Source organism: Ailuropoda melanoleuca, chromosome 2 (assembly GCF_002007445.2).
Source record: "Ailuropoda melanoleuca isolate Jingjing chromosome 2, ASM200744v2, whole genome shotgun sequence".
NCBI classification, from domain to species: Eukaryota; Metazoa; Chordata; class Mammalia; order Carnivora; family Ursidae; genus Ailuropoda; species Ailuropoda melanoleuca.
In genome coordinates this window covers 36,679,584-36,700,841 of record NC_048219.1, presented here as the reverse complement: position 1 = coordinate 36,700,841, position 21,258 = coordinate 36,679,584, and the positions used below count along the sequence as shown (strand labels likewise).

At 36.0% G+C, this 21,258-nt stretch overlaps 1 protein-coding gene across 3 annotated transcripts in view; it reads right to left on the bottom strand.

Annotated features, from left to right (window-relative positions):
• The window catches only part of ATG4C (autophagy related 4C cysteine peptidase), an 88,809-nt gene that overhangs the window by 25,751 nt on the left and 41,800 nt on the right, over positions 1-21,258 (bottom strand). For all 3 annotated transcript variants that reach the window (XM_011223011.3, XM_011223009.3, XM_034653603.1), the window contains exons 4-9: positions 20,142-20,375; positions 17,587-17,917; positions 15,446-15,516; positions 11,753-11,889; positions 5,086-5,164; positions 4,352-4,428 (exon numbers count right to left, since the gene is read on the bottom strand). In XM_011223011.3, coding sequence (XP_011221313.1) covers positions 4,352-4,428; positions 5,086-5,164; positions 11,753-11,889; positions 15,446-15,516; positions 17,587-17,917; positions 20,142-20,375 — 929 coding nt within the window. The remainder of the gene's footprint in view (positions 1-4,351; positions 4,429-5,085; positions 5,165-11,752; positions 11,890-15,445; positions 15,517-17,586; positions 17,918-20,141; positions 20,376-21,258) is intronic.

Here is a 21,258-nt window from a genome sequence, read left to right as displayed (position 1 = left end):
CCTGCTTATGTTCCCTCTCTCACTGGCTGTCTCTATCTCTGTCAAATAAATAAATAAATAAATCTTTAAAAAATAAAATAAGGCTCTTCTTGCCTTATTGGTGGAATATTAGTAATTAGGAAATCAAATATTGCCTTAATAATAGAATAGAATCTGTTATTTATAACAGTTAGAACCGGTCATTCTGAAAGTGTATCATAAATAACATGACGTAGTAGTTTCTGGTTTGCGATATCTTATTAAATACACACACACACATATAAATATATACCTATGAAGATACAGATCTTCTAGTCTTCTCATCCCCACAATTGATACTCTACCTGAACCACTGACAGTGGGAACCCACAGTTCAACATACCCTCACTGCTAAAGGCCATTTGAGTTCTTCTCATTCCCTTCTAATTTCAAGTTATCTTTTCACAACTTTTTTCCTTAAGGTGGTTCATGCTGCTCCTTTATACCCCATTCTCTATATGAAAATTATAGACATATATACATTCATAACTACTTACATTCACTTCACAATGTTAAAAACTCTGTGAAGACAGATAAAGATGAAGGAAATTCTTTTCTACAAAGTTAATATATAAATTCATATTTACTAATATATTTTATAAGAAAGTATCACAAGAATGCAAAATTAGGGGCGCCTGGGTGGCACAGCGGTTAAGCGTCTGCCTTCAGCTCAGGGCGTGATCCTGGTGTTATGGGATCAAGCCCCACATCAGGCTCTTCTGCTATAAGCCTGCTTCTTCCTCTCCCACTCCCCCTGTTTGTGTTCCCTCTCTCGGCTGGCTGTCTCTATCTCTGTCGAATAAATAAATAAAATCTTAAAAAAAAAAAAAAGAATGCAAAATTAATCCAAATATATACATAAAGCATTTGGAACTATAGGGAAGAAAAGAATTCAAGAGACAACTAACTATAGTGCTTAGGACAGTGCCTTGCATATGGAAAGAGCTCACTAAATGGTAGTTTAAAAAAAGAATACTTGGCGGGATGTCTGGGTGGCTCAATCAGTTTAGCATTTGACTTTGGCTTAGGTCATGATCTCAGGGTCCTGGGATCAAGCCCCATGTTAGGCTCCCTGCTCAGTGGGGAGTCTGTTTCTCCCTCGTCCTCCACCCCTCCCCCCACTCATACCCACTTGCTCTCTGTCTCTCAAATAAATAAAATCTTTTAAAAAATTAAAAAAGAGGGGCACCTGGGTGGCTCCATCGGTTGAGTGTCTGCCTTCAGCTTAGGTTGTGATCCCAGATCCTGGGATCGAGTCCCGCGTTGGGCTCCCTGCTCAGTGGGGAGTCTGCTTCTCCCTCTCCCCAACCCCCCTGTGCTCTCGCTCTCTCTCAGTCTATCTCAAATAAACAAAATTTAAAAAATAAAATAAAAAAGAATACTTGGTCTGATTTGGTTTCAAAATTTTAAAAGTTCAACTCTTAAATATACAGGAATTCAATACCATACGAAAAACAAAAGACATAATCTGCTAAATCTCCTCTTCAGTCTCAAATATTCAGATAGCATACTACTTTCTTAAACTTTCATAATCCTATCGGATTCAAGGCATTCACTCAAATATCAGGACTACCAGTGATTACTTACATGGAATTGAATAAAAGAGCTAAGATTTTAATTTCTCCATCTACTGACCAAAAACAAGTATTGATCAAAAAAAATTTCTTTCAAAAAAAGTTTCTTTCAAAAATAATTTTGGGTGCCTGGTTGGTTCTATTGGTTAAGCAGCCAACTCTTGATTTCAGCTCAGGTCATGATCTCAGGATCGTGAAATTGAGCTTCATGTCAGGCTCCACGCTCAGTATGGAGTCTGCTTGGGATTCTTTCTCTCTCCCTCTGCTCCTCCCCCCTCAAATAATAAATAGAATCTTTAAAAAATAATTTTAATCACTGAGGTATAAGCATGGTTTTAGAATGCTCATATAATTATGTCAATCCACTGCAAAATTACAATAGCATAAATACACACAACCTACATAACAAGCCAAGGATGGCTAATAATATAGGGTAGTTAAAATACCTCCACTTGGAGCATTTTAAGCTTAAAATATGATAAAAAGCAAAAAGTAAAATTTTATTTCTGTACAAAAGCAACTTGCTGTAGTTTTTATATTACACTCTCATAGAAAAATAAATGATACTATTCACGAAATAGCCTAAGATAAATCCCTGAGCTGAGAAAAATGAAAAACTGTCCAGAGGAATTACCCAGACAGGTGGAGATACTCTACCAGCATCTCAAAAATATAAATCTAAACCCACTTTCTCAGTGCCCCACTATATAAGAAATAAATGCTTCTGTACATTTCAAAAGTTACATAACTTCACCAAACTTTACAAAGTCTGTTAAAATCATTTCCTCTTTTCCATTCTCACCATCAACACCCTACTTCAAGCTTGTACTGATGCATCTGTGAAGTGTTGCACCTGCCTCCCAATAGTGAGCTGCAGCCTTCCTAATATTGCTAGTGCAGATATAACCAGGATAGTCACTCACCTGGTTTCTTTGTAGAATCTTTCAAAATATCAGATGAAAAGTCTCTCTCTACTGGTTGAAACAGTCAACACTAATAATCTTTTAATTTGCCTATTTTAGCTAATATTAGAATGCTATGAATAATTTTCCATCTGAGTTTCAAATATCTCCTTTTCTAAGGAGTTAATATGGCACAGATATAGTGGAAATGTAACTTAGACATAGGAATCAGTGCCACAAGACCACCACGCAGCTGAAAGAGAATTACAACGTGGTTCACATAGCACAATTCTGTCATGCCTCCCACAGTATCAATCAGTCAACTAGAAATATTTATTAAGGTTTACATCGAAGATACTATGAAGGAAGAAAACAGAAAGCAAACCTTATGTCTGGCCTCAAGATACTTGTACTTTTAGTTCAGGTAATAGTTTACAAAGAATGCTAGGATGTTTTATAATGTATCTTTCAGAACCAGATTGGTTTTTTTTTAAGATTTTATTTATTTATTTATTTTACAGAGACAGAACGCACGCTCACATGCACACAAGCACAAGCAGGTGGAGCAGCAGAGGGAGAGGGAAAAGCAGGCTCCCCGCTGAGCAGGAAGCCAGACTTGGAGCTCGATCCCAGGACCCCAGGATCATGACCTGAGCCGAAGGCAGATGCTTAACCGACTGAGCCACCCAGGCATGCCTCAGAACCAGATTTTAATCTTACAGTTTATTTTTATAATCTATCCTTTAAATACTACTAAATATTAATATTAGCTAGGAAGCTGTTACTAAAGTAAGTATTAAACCATATTTCCAATTTGTCAAGCCCTTGAAAAACAGTGATCCATGCCACTCAAGTGATTACAAATATTTTAAAAGTCTGTAAAGGCAACAACCTGGAAAATAAGAACCAAAACCATGTAATAATTACATGTCTCACTTATGCACTCTCAAAATTTTCTGAATTAAATACTGGGTCACAGGGGTGCCTGACTGGCTCAGTCGGTGGAGCATGCAATTCTTGATCTCAGGGTTGTGAATTCGAAACCCACAGTGGGCAAAGAGATTACTAAATAAGTATTTTTTTAAATAATAATAAAATTTAAAAATAAAATACTGGATCACAAATAACTTGACATAAAGGAAAAGAATATGTTAAGAAATCAGACCTAAAACAGGGGCACCTGGGAGGTTCAATCAGTTAAAGGTCTGCCTTCACTTTGGTCACAATCTCGGGGTCCTGGGATCAAGCCCCACACTTCTCAGCGGGCAGTCTGCTTCTCCCTCTCCCTCTGCCCTCCAACTCATGTTCTCGGTCTCTCAGATAAATAAATAAAATCTTAAAAACAAATCAGAGCTAAACAAATATTAGAAACCCAACTTAGCTCTTGGAAAACTAAACTAAACTAGGGGCTAAGACTCAACTATTATACTTAAATAATACTTATACTTAAAATAATTTAGCAGAAAGTCTCAAGTCACTCTGTCATTCTAACCCAACTCCATCACTTTTTTCTTACCCTCTTTTTCTTTTTATTCAACATGCTTAACATTTTAAATTCTTCAGTAATATTCAGCTGTTTATCTACAAAATAACTTGGAGGCTTGATCATTTATTTTAATAGGGTTGGATATCTAACAAGTTAGAGACATAGATAAATGAAGAAGAAAGTATGTCATAAATTAAAATTCAGCAACAAATTATTTAACCTTCGACCACTGTGTGGATTATGGTTTTATAAATCAGTAAAATATTATTAACTTGTAATACCATAAAAGCATTGCTGTCTAGCACATCTCTATATACTTAGAGTTTGCTTCATATGGTGAGAAAACAGTACTAGCTCTTTATCCATAGTACCTCAAGAGGGAAATCCTTTATGCTGACATCTACAAAAGACTGGCAGTAATGAGGATCCATGTAAATCAAACTGTCATCTACAAGGACAAAACAGAAGACAAGTAATTCAAAAAACACCTTATTATTACACTGCTTACAATCCAATTTCTATGTAGAATAGCTGAAAAAAACCTGGGAGTAACAGCTTGCCAGACTGATATTCATTGACTGAAACATAGGTTTGCACAGGACAGATTAACTTTTGCATAATCAAATATGCTTGTATAAGCAGAATTTTTATAAAGTGATGAGACTGTCATTTAATTTTTGGTGATAAAATTACTTTCACAAACACACAATTATATTCTACAGTTTGCATATGAAAAATGTATCGCACTACTTTATCCTGACAGGAAGAACATATTGCTTGTCATTTTATCATCAACTAGCACCACTAAAACTGGTAAAAAGTAAATATGTAAATAGTAACTGCCAGAATGTGGCAGCAATGTCTTCTGAAGTTTAGTGAAACCAATAAATTATGCCTGTTTATGCAATAACAGAAATTAAACATACATTTTACAGAATCCAATTATGTTGTGGACCAAATGACAAATGAGTGGCTAGGTAGGACTGATGAATTTATAAGATACTCATTTTGCTCTGTTAATCATCCTGTTTCCAAATGATCCCAAATTAACTTTCCGACTTTTAAAAGAAAACAATAAAGAAATATATTTTACTAAATCACTGACCTTGAAATCCAGCAAAATAGTATGACTGTTTAGGTTTGCCACCAATAATACCCACACAATATTCAAGGCTTAAAATACCCTGCCAAAAGAAATTAATTCAGATTTAGAGTCAAGATGCAAATGGTAATTATTCAAAACAACCAAATTTATATTAGCAGTTTAGAATGTATAGTAGTTCCCAAATTTTTCACCACTAGTTTTACTGTTATAACATATGCCCCCATATTTTAGAATCCTTTTATCTACCACACTATTTTCCATTTTCTTTGAAACACTCAACATTAACATGATTAAGTCAACTATTCTGACCAGCATGTCACTCAACAGCATTAACTACCACTATATGCCAGATACAGAAATAAATAAGGTCACCATATAAAGGCAATGAAAGCCCTGCCAGAGCCAAACACCTGGCCTTTGGGTTAGTTGCTGCAGCCTTATCATGATCAACATAGTATTTTCATCAGGCTTTTTGAAATACTAGAAATAGTTCTTAGATCTTATTACTGTTTTCACTGAACCTCGAGTCTTAGAATCCCAAACTACAAACCATTTTCTAATCAACGGCATTCACTTGACACATTTTTAATGCTTTTTCATAAATGTACTGGAATAAACATAAAGACGAATGAAAATAATTTAATCCGAGGCAAATAATAATTGTTATTGTATTTAAAGTCAACTTAATTTACTAATCATAAAATATAAGGGATACCTCAGTAAAGTATTTAGTGTGCCCCCCAGCATGTATTCTAAGTAGAATTCTATTTAAGCCGGTCAACTAATTCTAAACCTTTTTTTAAAGATTATTTCTTGGGGCACCTGGGTGGCACAGCGGTTGAGCGTCTGCCTTCGGCTTGGCGTGATCCCAGCGTTAGGGGATCGAGCCCCACATCAGGCTCTTCCGCTCTGAGCNAAAAAAAATTTAAAAAAAAATAAAGATTATTTCTTTTTTTAAATCATTTTATTTATTTATTTATTTATTTATTTATTTATTTATTTATTTTATTTATTTATTTTAGTGGGGAGCAGAGGGGAAGGGAGAGGGAGAGAGAGAATCTGGAGCAGACTCCAAGCTGGACACGGAAGCCAGACGTGGAGCTTGATCTCACAACCCTGAGATCGTGACGTGCACTGAAACCAAGAGCTCTACACTCAACAGACTGAGCCACCCACGTGCCCCAATGACTCTATACCTTTTAAAAAACATGTCCAGTGGAATCACATAAAGTCTTATCAATAGTTTAGCTTATATTATGCATATATATATTTAGCATATATTATAAAGTTAGAGAACACTAATAATGATAAAATGTACATTATAAAACCCCAGAAGTATTAAATAATAGCTTAACTTTCCTTCCCTTAAATGACAGGATGTTTTGAAATCTAGAAGATATAAAAATAACAAGTATGTGGGGCGCCTGGGTGGCTCAGTCAGTTAAGCATCGAACTCTTGGTTTCAGCTCAGGTCGTGATCTCAGGGTTGTAAGACAGAACCCCGCATTGGGCTCCACACTCAGCAGTGAGTCTGCTCCAGATTCTCGCTTTCCCTCTCTCTCTGCCCCTCCCACTACTTTCCCTCTCTCAAAATAAATAAATCTTTTAAATAAATTAATTAACAAAAATACAGAGTATATGAACTAATGCTTTTTTCCCTTTAACAAGTAATCAAACCATGGAGTATTTTTTTAATTGTTTTCTTAAAAATAATATGTGTTTGGGGGCGCCTCGCCTCGGTGGTGCAATAGTTGAACACCTGACTCTTGGTTTCCACTCAGGTCGTGAAATGGAGCCCCACATTGGGCTTCATACTCAGAACGGAGTCCGCTTGAGATTCTCTCTTCCTCTCCCTCTACCCCTCCCCCCCACGCATACACACTCTCTCTAAAATAAATAAATATTTAAAAAATAATAATAATATGTGGTTGTTATTTAAAAAACACACATAGAGTACATATTAAAAAGTAAAAATCTGGGGGCCTTGGATGGCTCAGGGGCTTAAGTGTCCAACTCTTGATCTCAGCTCAGGTTTTGATCACAGGGTCCTGAGTTCAAGCCCTGCTTTGGGCTCCACACTTGGCATGGAGCCTACTTAAAAACAGAAGTAAAAATTTCCTGGGTGCCTGGCTGACTCAGTCAGAAGAGCATGCGACTCTTGATCTCAGGGTCATGAATTCAAGTCCCATATTGGCTGTTGAGATTACTTAAACAAACTAATTAAAAAAAAAAAAAACTAACAATTTCCCAAAACCCCAACACTCAGAGCTCATCATTATTAATATCTGGGGAACACCATCTTGAACTCGATCTATGTTACATATATTCACACAGAAATTTATGAATATAAACCAATGTATGTGGCATCACACTATATATGCTGTTTTAACTTTAGTCACTCATTATGTTGTAAACATCTTTTTCTATCAACAAATATAGATCACTAATATAATATCTAATGTCTGTAAAATATTCGAACTTATGAAAATACCACAATGTACTTTAAAATCTCCATTATGAATATTTGTTTCCAGGTCCTTACTGTTATAAATAACCCTTTAGAGAAAACAACTTTGTATATTTTCAGTCATGTGAAAATATCATAGAGGTTTCTTTGGAAAGGAGAACTGCAACTAAAAAAGTTAAATAAAACAAAGAAGGCATATTATAGGCTAAAATTTTAGAGCTAACAAATAAGATGAAATTATACAGAAAATAAACAAAACATTCTATTTTTATTATTATTCCATTAATAGTATATTATTCTGTTCCTTTCCCCTCAAACAAAAATCCTTAATTAGAGAGTGCCTGACTTCAAATTGAGGCAATCTGATCAGCTGACACAAAATGTTTCTGACAGAGAAAGCCATGAGGAAGTGAAAGTTCTAAGTCCCTCATAGCAAAGGAAATAAAGAAAAAAATACATAGCAAGAATCATCAGTGACTCTCCTCAGCAAAAAAGAATGACTCCAAGTAATGGAACAAAGACTTTGGTTCCTGACATCTATATTTCCTTTGCAACAGACTAGAGCAGATTTAGCAATAAACACTTAGAAACAGATTAGGAACCAGAATGCCATTACATATAAGAGACTGTATCTTTGGAAACCTGCAACACTTTTCAGTTCCTAAAAAAGCTTCTTCACAGTTATCTAGTGGTGAGAATTTATTGAACTGTACCCATGAAGCAATAAATAAGACTAAGTAATCAGTCAAAAAGAAAAGTCCTAATTTGTCTTGCTGGAGAAGGAGAACATATTAGATTTTCCCCATTCCAGGTCCTTTAAAATATATATAAATAAATAAATAAACTTCCAGAGCTAAGAGCTGATAAAGCACCACACCAAATTTCTTTCTCCTCACAGGATGTAGCAGGGGATGGTACCATCTCTGAAAGACTGGAATTACCTTGATTAATAAATTTGAAAAATAGAACTGAGTGGTGAATTTTAGAGAGTACAATGCACAATGGTTTGGCAGGAAAAAATACAACTGCTGACAAAGGAGGAGGAAGTGGAGGGAGAGGGGGAGAGGAGTGGGAGGCATGGAAGGGCAGTGGAAGTAAAGGTGGAGAAGGAGGTGAAGAAAGAGAAAGGGGAGTAGAGGAGGAAGAAGAAATGGGAGAGGAAGATGATTATTCTTCTTTTAGGACTATAAGACACTCTGTTTTTTCACTTCCAAGTGAGTGCCCCTTTATAAGTTATCATTTTGTTGCCCCAACCAACCCCTAAGCAAACATAACACATACCATATAACCTACTTCACTCAGCCATTTTAGCCATTTTTTGCTGATAATTGAAAAATTAAAATGTATAAAATATAAAAATTAAATGGGTAGAAGCTCAAAGAGTATTACGTTTTTAAAAGTCCATATTTTAGGAGCGCCAGGGTGGCTCAGTTGAGCATCCGACTTTTGGTTTCGGCTCAGGTTGTGATCTCAGGGTCGTGAGTCCAAGTTGGACTCTGCACTCAGTAGGGAGTCTGCTTGAGATTCTCTCTCCCTCTGCCCCTCCGCCCCCTGCTCGTGGTAAATGAATAAATAAAATACTTTTTAAAAAAAATAAAAGTCCATATTTTAGGGAAAATATGAAAATAACAGAAATTCTGGTCTGTTACCAGTTTGCTATCTGAACTTAAACTTATGACTTATTATCTGTCTTTTCTGTTTTATAAAGACAAGATAGTTCCTAGCTGTTGTGAAAGCAAAATGAGATATATCTGTATTAAAAGTATTACAGAAATATGAGAATTAACAAGTATTTGTTGAGCAACCCCTATATGCTGGATACTGAGGATCACTTTAACAGCTAACCATGGTTTGTTTCACTACACTTCAGACTCCAATGAATCATTCAAGAGCATGAGGCAATCCTACCATCTGATAAAAAAATATTAATACCACCAAGTAGCAAAGCCCTCAGATAGATGTAACATGCCTTGAAGCCATCTGCAGCCCATTCCACCAAAAATGGGGTTTGGCTAAAGGAGTTAGTTCCAAGATTGTCTCAGTTTCTAATCTTTTCATGGTTATAGAAAAGGTAGAGGGAATCCAGTTCAGACTTGATTACAACCTACTGAGACATGGCAACATGGCAGAAGTCCCAAAACCCTCAATGGATTCGCTAGGTGAAATGGTTTATAACTTCCCACGTTCTACCATTAACTTTACTAAAGAGCCCACATGTTAGAAATCAAAACCCCACTTCTACTGAGGGGATTCATATATTATCGATAGACCATAGTATCGGTATTACTAGTAACATGTATGCCTGCAGAATTTTAGTAACTATTACAAAAAACCAATATACCACCTAGAAAACTTCCATATCCCATGTATTGAAAACAACTGCTCTAGATTTTTAGAAACAGCACAATCTACGGTGAGGATAGATGTTCCACCCATATACACATAGACCACGAGGCTTCACGTGGGGAACAAACTGTTACTGAAACATAAAAGACAAATTTCAAGGGGTGCCTGAGTGGCGCAGTAGTTAAGCATCTGCCTTCGGCTCAGGGCATGATCCCAGCGTTCCGGGATCGAGCCCCACATCAGGCTCCTCTGCTAGGAGCCTGCTTCTTCCTCCCACTTCCCCTGCTTGTGTTCCCTCTCTTGCTGGCTGTCTCTCTCTGTCAAATTAATAAATAAAATCTTAAAAAAAANAAAAAAAAAAAAGACAAATTTCGAGATTACTATATGCCAAAACACTCCATTCAAAGAGGAATTCCATCTCTGGCCTTGAAAAGATGAGAAACTTTATTAAAACTATGAAAATAATATAAGTACTATAGTCTTAGGGGTGCCTGGGTGGTGCAGTCATTAAGCGTCTGCCTTCAGCTCAGGACGTGATCCCAGACTCCTGGGATCGAGCCCCACATCAGGCTCCTCTGCTGTGAGCCTGCTTCTTCCTCTCCCACTCCCCCTGCTTGTGTTCTCTCTCTCGCTGGCTGTCTCTCTCTGTCAAATAAATAAATAAAGTCTTTNCTGCTGTGAGCCTGCTTCTTCCTCTCCCACTCCCCCTGCTTGTGTTCTCTCTCTCGCTGGCTGTCTCTCTCTGCCAAATAAATAAATAAAGTCTTTAAAAAAAAAAAAGTACTATAGTCTTAACCAAAACTAAGTATTTCAAGAGTTAAAGTTTTGTGCAAAAAGCAGAATCAGACCTATAAATATAGAGAGAAGGGAGGTGGGGGATGGGCAAAATGAGTAAAGAGGAGTGGGAGATACAGGCTTCCAGTTGTGGAATGAATAAGTCACAGTCATAAAAGACACAGCATAGGGGATATAGTCAGTGATACTGTAAGAGGGTTGTATGGTGACAGATGGTAGCTACCTTTGTGGTGAGCACAGCATAACCTATAGAGAAATTGAGTCACTATGTTGTGCACCTGAAACTAATGTAACAGTGTGTGTCAACTTTACTCAAATCAAAAATAAAATTATTTTAAATAATTAACTAAACATTGTGGTGCCCAAAACAAGATAACATAATTAGACAGGTTCATCTGGAAAAAAGAATTATGTGTTCTCAAATAGAACAGATTTTTAACTGGTTAATATAAAGAAAACCAAGATGGAACCTTCCCTCATACTATCTTCATCATTTCTGTCANAAGAAGAATTATGTGTTCTCAAATAGAACAGATTTTTAACTGGTTAATATAAAGAAAACCAAGATGGAACCTCCCCTCATACTATCTTCATCATTTCTGTCTATATAAATAAATAGTCATTTTACTTATTGACCTTCTGGTGGCACAGGAAACAAGTTAAGAGATAATACAGCAATAATAGAAAACTCAGTTTGTTTCAATCATTATCTCAAAATAGTTTAATGTGGGATTTATAAATAAACAAAGGTACATACTTTTAAACAATCACAAATACGGATAATGGGAACTGTAGACATAGTACAGATTATGATTATTGCTCTATGTCTCCTTCATTAGCTACAAAAAGATTAAAAGGCTTTTTACTTGGTCATAGAACACCATACCCTTCAAATCATGTTTGATCTTATAATATTGAAATTAAAAATTTCTAATATCAAGCTTTACAATCTACAATTATAAAATCATTACTATCCATTTCATAGAAAAAAAGACTGCAAACCTTCTGTATTTTTCATATTAGCTAGCATTGCCTTAAAAAAAATTAGTTATTTCATACCTTTACAAAATCTAAGTAGTCGGTGTTGGTTCTTTCCCCACCAAGTCTAACAGGGATTAGAATAATAACAGCTTTGTCATCTGTATTATCAGAGGCCATGGAAGTACACTGTTTATCAATTACATCAGAACTGTAAACTGAGAAAAATATAATAAATATGTATTAAATTTTATAAAAATGATTTTCAGAAACATTTTTACTCTAATCCCTCCTCCCCATTTGAGTCATCTAATCTCTGCTATCACTATCAAGGTCTCAATGAGTTAAAAAATGTCTACTTTGGGGCGCCTGGGTGGCTCAGTCGCTAAGCCTCTGCCTTCGGCTCAGGGCATGATCCCGGCGATCTGGGATCGAGACCCACATCAGGCTCCTCTGCTATGAGCCTGCTTCTTCCTTTCCCACTTCCCCTGCTTGTGTTCTCTCTCTCGCTGGCTGTCTCTATCTCTGTCAAATAAATAAATAAAATCTTAAAAAAAAAAAGTCTACTTCATTTATACATTCAGCAGATACTTATTGAGTACCTACTATATGGCACTAAGGGCTTCACCAGTGAGCAAAATAGAGGAACAGCCCTGTCCTCCTAGATCATATACTCTTAATATAAGGAAATAGTGAATTAGTCAAATATAAGATTATGTCAGACGGCTGCAGCGGGCACCTGGGTGGCTCAGCCGATTAAGTGTCTGTCTTAAGCTCAGGTCATGATCTCAGGGTCCTGGGATCAAGCCCCATGTTGGGCTCCCTGCTCACTGGGGAGTCTGCTTCTCCCTCTCCCTCTGCCACCCCCTCCCACTTGTGCACACTCTCTCTCTCTCAAATAAACAAAATCTTAATAAAAAAAAAAAGTTATGTCAGATGGGGATGAGTGCTTTGAAGAAAAACAAAGGGAGAAAGATGGACAGGAAATGTAGGCGTGGGGGAGTGGGGGTTAAAATAAGCTGGTAAGGAGGGCCTTCGAAAAACATAACATTTAAGTCAGGACAAAGTAAGAAACCACGAAATGCCAAAACTTGGGGGAAGAGCATTCCAGGTATAAAGATCAGTCAATGCAAATGCCTTAAGGCAGAAGCATAACCAGCACATTCCAGGAACAAGAGGCCGGTGGCTCTGGAGGGAAGTTAGCAAGGGGTAAAATAATAGAAAATAAGGTTAGAAGATAAAGTAAAACACTGGGGGAGAATGAAGACAGGTTGTGTGAACTTTTTTTTTTTTTAAGATTTTATTTATTTATTTGAGAGAGAGCATAGCAAGAAAGAGAGAGCATGAGCGAGGATGACGGGCAGAGGGAAAGAGACAAGCAGACTTCCCATTGAGCAGGGAGCCCAGTGTGGGCTCAATCTCAGAACTCTGGGATCACAACCTGAGCCAAAGGCAGACATTTAACCGACTGAGCCACCCAGGCACCCCAGTGCGTGAACTCTTAAAGGCCATTGTAAAAACTGCAGTTTTTTACTTTGAGTGAGAGAGCATGCTATTGAAGAGTTTTTTAGAAAGGAATGTCCTAATCTGACTTACACTTTACTAGTGTGGTTCCTGTGTTGATAACAGACTGTAGGGGCAAGGGCTGAAGCACAGAGAACAGTTAGAAAATAGGGTGCCTGGGTGGCTCAGTCAGTTAAGCATCCAACTCTTGATTTCACCTCAGGTCATGATCTCAGGGTCCTGAGATCAAGCCCTGCATCGGGTTCCACACTCAGTGGGAAGTCAGCTTGAGATTCTCTCTCTGGCTCCTTCTGTCCCTCCCCTGCTCACGCTCACATGCTCTCTCTCAAATAAATAAATCTGAAAGAAAAGAAGAGAAAAGAAAAGAAAAGAAAAAGAAAGAAGGGAGGAGAAGGAAGGAAGGAAGGAAGGAAGGAAGGGAGGAAGGGAGGAAGGGAGGAAGGAAGGAAAGAAACCACAATAATCTAACAAGAGATGATAATGGCTCGAACAAGGGCAATAATTGTGAACATAGGGAACAGTCAGGGGATGTCATTTGGAGCTGGTTAAAAGTGATCAGTAAGTTAAAAGAACTCCTTAATATGTTAAATGCAAGACGGGAGAGGGAAAAAAGGGAGTCATAAGTGATCTGAATGATTTTGGTATAACCAGAATAAGAGACATACCATTTACAAAGACATATGATAGACACTATAGGAAGGGAAAGAGTAGGAGGATTGGGAATTCAGTTTTAGACATGCTAAGTGTCAGATATCTATTAAACATGCAAGCAGGGAGATGAGTAGGCAGTTATAGATATAAAAGCCTGGATTCGTGAGAGGTCCTATAAATCTGGCAGTTGACAGCATATCGATGGTCCTGTAAAGCCACAAGACCAGGTGAATTCAAATCTCTGTATAAGAGAAGAGGTCTAAAGGTCGAGTGCAATTTTAGAGATCAGCGAGATAAGGAAAACCAGCAAAGAAAACTGTGAAGGAGTGGACAAGGTAGAAGGAAAACCTAAAAAGTAGCATCCTAGAAATCAAGTAAACAAAACATTACAAGGAGGAAAAAGCAGTGGACTGTGTCAAATGCTATTGGTAAATTATGTGATGTGAGGACTGAGAAGTGACCACTGGATTTTTAGAAAGATTAAATTATTGATAAGAGAAGTTTGGGTAGAGTGATGAGTGTTGACAGGCCAAGTAGAATACTTCAAGAGAAAATGAGAAGATTTTGTTGAACCAAATATAGACAAAACTTTGTTTTGTTCAACAACAACAAAAAAGCTTTCTTCAAACTCCCTGTTTGAAGAAAACCAAGCTCTTCTGCTCTTGTACAGTTAGCTGATTAACAAATTCTGCTACTTGTGCCCGACTTCTTCTCTTTAAATTCCAAATTTAGATTATGAGCTATCACATTCTTCTGTTCAGCAGCTCCCTATCTCCCATAGTCAGTCTAAACCAAAGGCACAAAAATGCAACAAGAGTTCTTTCTATGTTTTGAAAAAAGTATCATCTTACTTTTTCCAAACTACTTAGTATTGGCTTCTAATTATAAACGTTTAAATTCTCTAATTTTTCTGAGGCAGCACACACATAACCATCCCTATCTCTGACTCTTCTGAACTAATATATACTTTAATCAAATGAGCTTTCCCTTCAGAGAGCAGATTGCTGGTTTCCAGAGGCAGGGGGTGGGGAGGAGGGTGAAGTGGGTAAAGGAGGTGAAAGGTACAAACTTCCAGCTACAAAATAAATAAGTCATGAGAATGTAACATGCAGCATGGGGACTACAGTTCATAATATCATGTTGTTATATTTGGAAGTTGCTAAGAGGGGCACCTGCGGGGCTCAGCTGGTTGGGCATCTGCCTTCAGGTCTCAGGTGGTGATCCCGTCAGGGTCCTGGAATTAAGCCCCACGTCCAGCTCCCTGCTCAGCGTGAAGTCTGCCTGTCCTTGTTCCTCTCCTTCTCCCTCTGCCCCTCACTCCGTTTGTGCTCTCTCTCAAAATATTTTTTTAAAAAGTTGCAAATCTTTTAGATCTTATCTACTCTCTCTACTAAGTTTTTATCACAAGAAAAAGATTTTTGTAACTATGTATGGTGACAGATGTTAATCAGACTTACTGTGATGATCATTTCACAATACATACAAATACTGAGTCATTATGTTATACAGCTGAAACTAATATGTTCTATGCCAATTCTATCTAAATAAAAAAGTATAACCAAATAATCAGAAAAAATTAGAATTATATACATTCCTCACCTGTACAGTCTTGTGCAACATAAATAGTTATTCCTTGTAAATCAGGGTGTCTTGTTTCTTCAACTGCTTTTCTAAAAAAACAACACATATCATCCTTTAAAAGCCTAACATTTCCAGTTAATAATTAAAGACTTAATTTAAGGGGAAAGAAAGCCACCTTTTTTTTTTTTTTTTTTTTTTTTTTTACTTTCTTATTTAACCTGTAGCGTCTGCATTCAAAATCTGAATGGTATCAAAATCTGGTCAATCCTTTCTAAGTAGAGTATTACACTAAATTACTCAAAGAACATTAAAATATAAGTTACAGGGGCGCCTGGGTGGCTTAGTCGGTTAAGCCTTAGACTTAATTTTGGCTCAGGTCATGATCTTGGGGTCATGAGATCAAGCCCCAGACACGCTCCATGCTCAGCAGGGAGTCTGCTGGAGATTCTTTCTCTCTCTCTCCCTCTGCCTCTCCCCACACTCTCTTTCAAATAAATAAATAAATAAATAAATCTTTAAATAAAATAAATGAATGCATGCACGCATGCATGCATGGATGACTTTTTTCCCTTCACTCAAAAACCTATGTAACCTGAACAAATGAATTTCTTAATTTTGAGTCTTAGAATTCTATAAGTAAAACTACAAGTTGAAAAATATTTCTGAGTGAATATAATGTTCTCAATGGTGCACATGATTTGAAAAAAGTCACAGTGGGGGCGCCTGGGTGGCACAGCGGTTAAGCGTCTGCCTTCGGCTCAGGGCGTGATCCTGGCGTTGTGGGATCGAGCCCCATATCAGGCTCCTCTGCTATGAGCCTGCTTCTTCCTCTCCCACTCCCCCTGCTTGTTGTTCCCTCTCTCTCTGGCTGTCTCTATCTCTGTCAAATAAATAAATAAAATCTTTAAAAAAAAAAAAAAAGAAAAAAGTCACAGTAACACCTGTAAAAAGAAATTACACAAATTGGAGAAATAGAAATATTTTTATTTAACTGTATCTTCATAATTTTTTAATTTCACATGACTTATTATGTTTGTATGCGTTCATTTAGAAGAGGGATTGGCAAACTATGGCCCATAGGCCAAATACAACCTGTGGCCTGTTTTTGTACAACCTGCAAGCTAAGAATGGCTTTTACAGTTTTGAAGGGTTGTAAAACAAAAAAAGAAAAGAAAAATGGTCAACAGAGCCCTTTATAGCCTGCAAAGCCTAAAATATTTACCATGAGGCCTTTTACAGAAAAAGTGTTCTGATCCCTGGGGTATAGAACGTAATATCTTGAAGAGTAGAAACTAAGCTTTTATAATTATGCTTTGATAAATATCATACCAAGCAGGACTCGGTATTAACAATCCATTTAATAACATTAGGCAAATACATTTCTATTTGTTAAGCCTCTGGCCTATAAAATATAAAAGCCTGTTAATATGCAAAAAAAGTATAATAATTTCTAATTTATACATGATTTTAAATGAAGTAAACTTACTATAACATACTATATTTGAGTGACATATTAGTGATTCCATTTACAACAATGGGACACACAACAAATTAGACAATTTTTTTTTTTAATTAAGCAGTATCCAAACAAATGGCACATAAAAGGCTAAGGTACAGTGAAATTTGACTTTCGACTTTTTTCTAACTACTCTGAATGTCACAGACCCTTCACTTTTACTATGATATAATTATAATATTAATAGTCCCATACATTTACAATTCACAAGAATTTGATGTGTGCAAAGAAATGCTGAAAACATCAATTTTAGCTCTTGACATTTCATTACACTATCAGTACATTACAGCCCCCAGGTTACACTATTAAAAAAAAAAAAAACTATAATGTTATGCATGTTCCAAGGTTGAAAGAGTTGTTAGTTTTTAGAACATTCCAATAAGGTAGTATAATGAAAACCTGGTTAGAAAGAGACCCTGGATATCTATACCTATGCACAAAAGAGGAAAAATTTGTCATAAATTAAATGTAACTAGAGTTGCAATGTCTTATTTTTTCCTTATTAACAAATGAATGCTTCCTTATGAATATTCTCAAACAGTAAGACTTTAAAAGTTCCAATTATATACATGCACTGCCAAAATCAGTATCTCTGAGCCTAAGGACCTCTGTCATAAGACGAAAGATTTTAATAGAATTTTACCTTAAAATATGAGCAACCACAGCTGGTCCATACCAATCTCCGGCTTTTTTCCCAGACTTCTTTCCATATTCTATTAGTTGATGCAAACCAAAGAGAGCCAAAGGGGAATCACCAAACCAAGAGATGATTTTCCTGTGATAAATTTCATTTTGCATTTCATGATCATCAGAATATCTCCTGATTGTTTCCTTCTGAGAAACTGTTGGGGTTTTGAGTTCTCTTTCCCCTGAAAGTGATGCTTCAAATGATGCGGTAAATTTTTTTACAGTGTTGGAAGTCCATGATTCAGAGTCTGAATTTTCAATGTTCAAAGCGTCAGGCCAGGTCCAAGCTATAGTAGTTCCAAAGCAAGGTGTTCAGATCTTTTAAATAGTTAGATTTTAACAATTCTACTAAAATAAGGATATAGCATTTAAAGTCATATAGGTTACTTAGCTAAAATAGTAAACTCAGAAATAGGCAAATTTATAGAGACAGAAAGTAGATTAATGGCTGCATATGACAAGCAGGGTATTGGGAATGACTGCCAAAGGGTATGAGGTTTCTCTTGGGAACGATGAAAACGTCCTAAAATTAGGTGATGGATATAGTTGCAGAACCCTGGAAGCATACCAAAAACCACTGAATTGTCCACTTTAAATGAGTGAATTTATGTTATGTAAATTATATCTCAATAAAACTTTGAGATATATTTTTAAAATAGTATTGAGATAATTTTTTAAAAAATAGTAAACTCGGGTACAAATAAACAACTCGGGAAATGTTTTTCTTTCTTTTCTTTTCTTTGACAGTGCTGAAATGGAATGAGGACTTCTGTACTCCCTTACCAGTACTGCTTATCAGATAGCCAGCTTGACTACCCAAATGCACAATAAACATATTCATTAACATTAATGAGAGAGTAACTTTGGAAAGCAGATTTTGCTTTGATTATATGTTAAAATGGAAGTCTAACCATGGAAGTTTTAAATTTCTTTTCTTCGTTTTTTTTCTCAAACCTTTCAAAAATAACTCAATCATTGTTTAAGGAGTAATATCAATTCTCTAGTAAATGAAAAGTTAATAAATAGAAGTCGTTAAAGATCAAAGATCCCCCCAAAACCAACCATATTCACTACTTCACAGTTTTTGTGATAAGACTGTTCCAAGCATACATGTAATTTTAAGTTAACAAAATGAGTCACAGATTCAGAGAACTAGTTGAACTATGAAGAATATCCCAATTCTTGCCTGTGATTACACAAGACTACAAATAAATCATCCCAGAGAAAGTTTAAAAATTCTTTTTCTTTGTATTATCCATACCATTCTTGAATAAACATTCTCTCTAAATAATCTCATCAATAATCCCTACAGAAAGGTTACCAAATATTTGCCATGCATTGCAGGGAAATTATCTAACACTTTAAAAATATGATAATATTTAGTAATAGCCATATTCGATAACCTAAAATAGTAAACTAAAATCTTCCTACAAATGTACAAATTATAAAAAATGGACTAATAGAAAGCAGAGAAAGACAAATATCATATGATTTCTCTCATCTATGGAACATAAGAACTAGGATGATCAGTAGGGGAAGAAAGGGATAAAGAAAGGGGGGTAATCAGAAGGGGAAATGAAACATGAGAGACTACGGACTATGAGAAACAAACTGAGGGCCTCAGAGGGGAGGGGGGTGGGGGAATGGGATAGACCGGTGATGGGTAGTAAGGAGGGCACGTATTGCATGGTGCACTGGGTGTTATACGCAACTAATGAATCATCGAACTTTACATCAGAAACCGGGGATGTACAGTATGGTGGCTAACATAATATAATAAAAAATCATTAAAAAAATGGGCTAATAGAAATGGTAAGAAAGGTTTTTCTTTTTTAAATAGATATATGTAGGAAGTATCAATGACATTTTTGAGAGTTTAAAAGACTAAGCATGATGACCCTATTAAGAATATGCCTAAGGAAGTTAACTGATTATAATCATATTTGTAAAGATAAAAACATTTTAAAGCCTTACTGATATGTAGAGAGAAAATAAACTGGTTTAAATTTCTTAAGATTTAAATAATGTAAAAATATCAACTATCTGTTCAAAGTCACTGCTATTGACCTGCCCAAGATTTACTGAACTGGAGATAATTCAGATAATTCAATCAAAAAGAACTAAATAACAATAAAAAACCCAAAGGCTACTAAAAACTTACACTTACATATAAGTCATACCTAGCCTAGTTCAATAAAGATGGAATATGCTAGATTAGTTACAAATTTTAGAAGACATCAGGAAGTCAAGAAATTAACCATAAGAAATTTTACACAGTTTGCAAGCTGGAGTTTGGAAAAAAAACAAAACAGGTGCACCTGGGTGGCTCTGTTGGTTAAGCCTCTGACTCCTGATTTTTGGCTCAGGTCATGATCTCAGGGTTCTGAGATCGAGCCCCACATCAGGCTCTGCACTAGGCATGGAGCCTGCTTAAGATTCTCTGCCTCTGCCTCAGCCCCCCAAAACAAAAAACAAAACAAAAATTCCCCCCAAAACAGAGATTTGATTTACCTCTACCAAGAAAGTGTAGTATGAGTCCTTGAGCCAATAGCATCTGGCCAGTTCTTAATGTACAGCCCCAACCGCAGTCTGTTGTCAAAGCCGAGCCTTCTATTTGAGGAAATTCTTCCCTATAGGTCAACCATATTCTTGAAATGAAATCTTTACGAAATTCTTCTACATTTCCCGCAATTACATGATCTTCTATTGTACATCCTGATCTTGCAGGCAGCAGTTTATTTTCATCTACAAAATAAAAATATAAACTACAGTCTAAATATATGCAAAGAAACGTCAATAATGGTATTATGTTCCCATTACTGTCCATAAGATATGGAGTATATTACAATTTTTCTAATACTTTTTTTCAATTTAAATGAAGATAAATGTTATTCTGCCTAATCAGGCCATTATGAAAATCAAATGAGAATGGATGCTAAAATGTTTTGTACACTCTTGAACTAGCTAATAAAAGGTATCATCAGTAATACTGTTAATAATAATATCCTATATTCCAAATATAATTAACTCTTTTATGAGGGGATAATATAAAAATACCTTTTCTTTTTGCCTCATTTGGCTCAGGATATACATATTAGTGCTCTCTAAAATGAGATTTGCAAATAAAATATCATGATTTGTCAATATGTAAAACTGAATGTAATCACATAAACTAGTTCTTAAAATCAAATAAAATGTTCAGATGGTATTTATTGTCATGAATATTTATACTCAAATTATAAAATCAAAACTAAGAAGCTAAAGAGTAAGAATATAAAATTCCTAAATATATAGTTATCCTTTCATGTTGAAATACATTTTTTTAAAAACTGCTCCTACCCACATATATCATTTTTAAAAGGCTTTTTCAAATTGATTATCTGTAATACAATTTCTATGTGAACACTATGGTCACTTTGCCCAATAATTTACAAAATACTAGGGCTCAAATGAACTAACATTCCTTGATTACTCTCTCAAAATGAATGGACATTGCTTGATTACTTCTAGAGAGACTATCTTAGTCACTTTTACAACCTCAGCAGGGAGCACAGTGCCTAAAACAAGTAGGTCCTAATAAATGTTGCTTGGTTTGGGTGGGTGGACAGGTGGATAGATAAATCTGCCT